General features: G+C 45.9%; 1 protein-coding gene across 1 annotated transcript; it reads left to right on the top strand.

Moving 5' to 3' along the window:
- Nucleotides 1–2821: 2821 nt before the first annotated feature.
- On the top strand, nt 2822–4334 carry LOC125522811 (uncharacterized). The gene is made up of 2 exons (XM_048687842.2): nt 2822–3086; nt 3205–4334. The coding sequence occupies exons 1-2, from the start codon at nt 2903–2905 to the stop codon at nt 3900–3902; spliced, it is 882 nt and encodes a 293-aa protein (XP_048543799.2). The 5' UTR covers nt 2822–2902; the 3' UTR covers nt 3903–4334.
- The last annotated feature ends 652 nt before the right edge of the window (nt 4335–4986 follow it).

The raw sequence follows: 4986 nt of genomic DNA, 5'->3' as shown, positions 1-4986 counted from the left end.
CAACAAGTTTAGATGGGAAAGGAGGCACCTTTGTCTCGTTTGTTTTTCTTGGATGCTTCCTTGCAACTGAGTTGAAGACAGACATATATATTGTTTTTCTGGAAGTATGCGAGATGACACATAAGTTGTACTGCCTCCATCCGGGTTTGTCCCCTCGACTAGAACGCATGGACCAAGGCAGCTTTGAATGTGGAGATACTGCTTGGATTAGAGCCAGTAGTTAAGCACGCATTTAATGCCGATAAACCAGGCCACTAGGCTCGCAATAACTACACTTGCGCCTTTCCCTGCATGCGCGCAGTAACCATGGCTGCATGGTCAATCGGGATGATTAGACTACCCACAATGGAAATAATATAGATGATAACATCACATTTATCTAGGCAAAATAGATGATGTGGCATGTAATTAATGAAGAAAGAGAGACATATAGTAGCATAGCTAGTTACTGTAACATCACGCATATTAAAAAAAGATGAGTTTACAACATAATAAATGAAGTGATGCATGACACAACATATATGTTACTACCCACTGAGAAGGTAATAACATAGACTAGTAACATATCCATGTTACTACTCTAAGTTACTCCCCACTGTGACTAGTCTTAAAGATGCCTGCACTAGCTGCTTTTGGTAACGCCCCATGCATTAAATCTGCATATGATGATTAATTCAGAGAAAAAATCTAGGCGCTTTCCTTGTAGGGGCCTTGTAAAATTGTTACACGGGTATGGTGCTGACGGGACCAATAAAACAGGACGGATGTAGTACTATGTATGGAAAGAGGGGACACACACCCGTCTTGACATTGTTGATCATGATCCTTTTGCGGCTCACCTGGAGCACGGTTGTTGCCCTGCCTTAAGTCTTCGCATGGTGGTAATAGTAGAAGTAGTATAGACGCACGCCTAATTTTTTTTTCTTTTTTCTTTCACTAGGTATGTGCCCGTGCGTTGCTACGGGAGCCAAATCTTGTAATACAATAAGAGCATATATGGGATAAATACTCTTGTTTTCGAAAATGGTTTCTATAATGAAAATCGACAAGGAGGCTTGTTCTTTCTAGAGAAATACTGCCAAATTCTTCAGTTGGTAGGAATGTGGAATGCTACATCAACAGAACTAAAGTGTAATAGAGGTGGAATAAATAATACCTGATACACATGCTCATTCTAATAAGATGCGTACTGATTATGCAAAATTAGATTGTAAAAAAAATTAGCACACCCCAACGTCAATTGAGGGGAACTGCTAAGCTAAAATCCGTGTCGCATTGTACATCCACTATATGGATGTGACTTGCAATATCTTTGTGTTTAGCTACTGATCTAATAGACAATCCCTGATGCAAGTGAATTATAAAGATTAACTTCCCTCTTTAATTAAACAGGGCCCAATTCCGTCCTCTCTTCCGATTGTGCAGATGGTAAGTTCCGCCATGCCATAGCATGTGATGTGGTGATTTTTCTTTAAGGCGAACATAGGGGACGATAATGCTTTGACAGTAGACAAGATGTAAGAGGGTCTGCATGTATAACTGATGAGAATTCTTGGAGAGAGAAAACATATTAGAATTGGCTAACCTTTTTTGAAGGAAGAATTGGCTAACTTGGTGCAACTAAATAGCAATTCACATGTCAATGCCCACTGGGCAATGGCTACCACGTAGTATTACGTACTACCCTGAAGAGTGCCATCGGTTGGTACATCTATTGCTTAGCGAAGCTAGAACCTGTCCATCCTTCGTGTTCTTGGTCTTGGCGCAAAGGACGCTGAAGATGTGGCTGAACAGATGGACTGCATGGATGCTGTTGAGAACGAGCAACGACCTCATGCAGACCAAGGCTAGCCAGCAGCACGTTGATGATGACCCAGTCTAGAAGCAAAGATTGAACGGATGCATTTACGTCATGGCATGCATACACGAGAAGAGAAGATCTAACGACCTACATGAAGCAGCGGTGAAAAATTCGATCAAATGAAGGAAACCAACACTCGCTAGAGGTAGAGATTCGCCATGCCGTCCAGGCGTGCGGTCGAGGCGCATGGCGACGAGAGCGGCAACATTGGTGGTGGCATCCAGCCGTGCCGTTTAGGTAGGCGCAGTTTAGGCTTCTTTGTCGTGGCATCGGAGATAGCAGATAAGTGAGATTGATGGTAACGGTTTGCGACATGATTTTCAGGCAGATGAGTTTGGACGCGATTTTATGGGAAGGTGTGCTGCCCATCAGGGCATGCAATTATGGTGATTGCGATTTTTTAAGTAAAGGTGTGACGTCTGGGACGCAGTTTAGGCTTCGTTGTCGTGGCATCGGAGGTGCAGATAAGTGAGATTGATGGCAACGGTTTGCGACGTGATTTTCAGGCAGGTGAGTTTGGACGCGATTTTATGGGAAGGTGTGCTGCCCATCAGGGCATGCAATTATGGCGATTGTGATTTTTTAAGTAAAGGTGTGACGTCTGGGGCATGTAATTATGATGATTACGATTTTCTCAAAGGGAAGGTGTGACACCCATTGGGTCATGTAATTATGATGATTGAATCGAATCGTCACTTGCCAATCAGAAAAAAAATAGGACACATGGATGAAGGTGGGCTGAACGCGGTCCGTCAGCAGGAAAAGGAATCTTAGGTTCTTTTTAGACAGCAGAGATTCCAGTTGATGGTCATGCCTCGATGAATGCACATGGTAGTTAATTTTGTCGTTGGGGAAGGTGCCAGGTAAGTTCCTCGTTGAGCTACGACATTTCTGATATGGAGTAGTACTACTCTATTTAAAAGTATAAATACCCATACTACAAGCGGCTAATTTAGAGGCAGTCATCATAGATCTAGACTTCCTTCTGAGCTTTGACAGAAGCACTGATCAACCAACTGTCCTGTAGGTAGCTGGTGAGAAATGGCACTTGCTCCGCGCTTGGCTCTGCCTCTGCGCTCCCTGGTGTGGCTAAGGATCATGTCGCACAGCAAGCCATATCTGATCTCTTTCTCCTCCTCGTCCTCCTCCGACGATGCCATTCTGCTGGCAGCTCGAGGAACTGCCACTCCAGTTGCTCGTGCCGTTCAGCCTCCAACCGCTCCAGGTAGCTAGTAGCTTGCTGCCAACCCACTCAATTAGTTAGTACTGTACTTTCTGCACACACGCATGAAATTTGTGTTGTCATTTGATATCTGCTAATTGTTACAACTACTCTCTGTCAGGTTCGAGTTGTGGCGGGTCCGTTACTCCGGAGCAAAAAGTTCTTCACCCACTTCCATCTAGCACACCTAAATTTCCAATCCACAAGCCTTCTCGTCCCGCCCTCCAATATCCTGACCAGCCATGCAACATACTTCAGCCTCTGAAAGACAAACCTTTGCCGGCAAAACATGGTGATCACAAAGTTCCCCAAAGCCCCAAGTTTAGCCACTTCCCGAACCAGTCGATTGCTGAGCCTGTTGGCAAGTCTTTGACGCCCCTGGAAGATCCTAGACACTCTGTCCCTGGTGATTCATGTATCACACTTCAACCTGTAACTCACAAGTATTCACCGAAAGCACGTCCTAATCACAAAGTTTGTGAAGATCCTGATATTCGAGATCGCCGAATTCCCAAGGACAGGTCACTCCACGAGCCGCCGCACCCAACTCCTGCCCCTTTCATCAACGAGCATGCTTACAAGTCTCCGCCAAAACCATATCCTGATCACAAAGTTTGTGAAAATCTTGATATTCGAGTTCGCCAAATTCCCAAGGATGGCTCTTTCCGCGAGCCGCCACACCCAAGTCCTGACCCTTTCGTCAACGAGCATGCTTACAAGTCTTCACCGAAACCACATCATGATCACAAAGTTTGCGAAGATCCTCCTATTCGAGTTAGCTCTATCCGCCCGCCGCCGCACCCAACTCCTGACCCTTAGTCGATGAGCACGCGTACAAGTCTTCGCCGAAAGAACATCATGATCACAATGTTTGCGAAGATCCTGATATCCGAGTTCGCCCAATTCCCAAAGATAGCTCATTCCACAAGCCGCCGCACCCAACTCCAGACCCTATCATCGACGACCACGACAAAGTTTGAACACCCCATCGATGAGTCTTGGACGGGAATTGCCAGTTATTCAGGCCCTACGAGCAAAGGCTTGCAGTGGTGAGCTAGGATAAAAATCTCGGCAGTTACTGTCATGTTACCGCCGCAACGACCATGTAATCTCAATGTTGCCATATTTTTTTTTTCTTTCAAAAAGGAGGAATACCCCCGGCCTCTGCATCAATGTAACATCAACGCTGTCACATGGAGTGATATTTTGTAATGTTCCAATCAACTTTATCAAATAAAGGTGTACGTTAGATTTTCGTTTGATGAAAAAGGATCCCCGCTTTATATTATAAAGCAACGACGACGACACAAACAAACGGTAGCAAGGTTCCGTCTAACGGACCGCAGCAAACACACACAAAGAAGTACGAGAGACAAAAGTCTTGTTGGGGGATCAGCACAACAGGCCTCAAAAGCAGAAACGAAATCTAATCTGGCTCCAGAGGAGGCGACGGAAGCGGTGATGGGAGCGATGGCGCTAGCCGGGAAGCGGAGGAGCAGAGCTCGGTGATCATCCTGTCAATGTAGATGCGGTCTTTGCGTTTGCTAAGCAGCCTCTAGAGTTATAGAAATCCACACAATTTGTAAATGGTGTCAGTCACACGCAGTGGGGATAATATGCTCAATCACCAGCTTATTACGGACATTCCATAGTGTCCACAAAAGCGACCCCACCAACACCCATAAGGAGGGTCGCTCAGTAGTAGGAATTGTGAGCACCTCCGCAAACATATCTCGGAGGTTGTCATGGCACCAACCGGCACCCACAGTCTCTCACGAAGGCAACTCCACAAAAATCTCGCCGAGGGGCACACAAAGAAGATGTGGTTCGAGTCCTCAGGGACCGGGCAAAGGGGGCATAGCCCGTCGGAAGGGCCGTTGCACTTCAGAACCTCCGTGCCGGA

Source organism: Triticum urartu, chromosome 7A (assembly GCF_056163025.1).
Source record: "Triticum urartu cultivar PI428250 chromosome 7A, HENAU_Tu73, whole genome shotgun sequence".
Classification (NCBI taxonomy): Eukaryota; Viridiplantae; Streptophyta; class Magnoliopsida; order Poales; family Poaceae; genus Triticum; species Triticum urartu.
The sequence above is the reverse complement of the archived record's forward strand: the minus strand, read 5'-3'. Positions and strand labels throughout refer to the sequence as shown.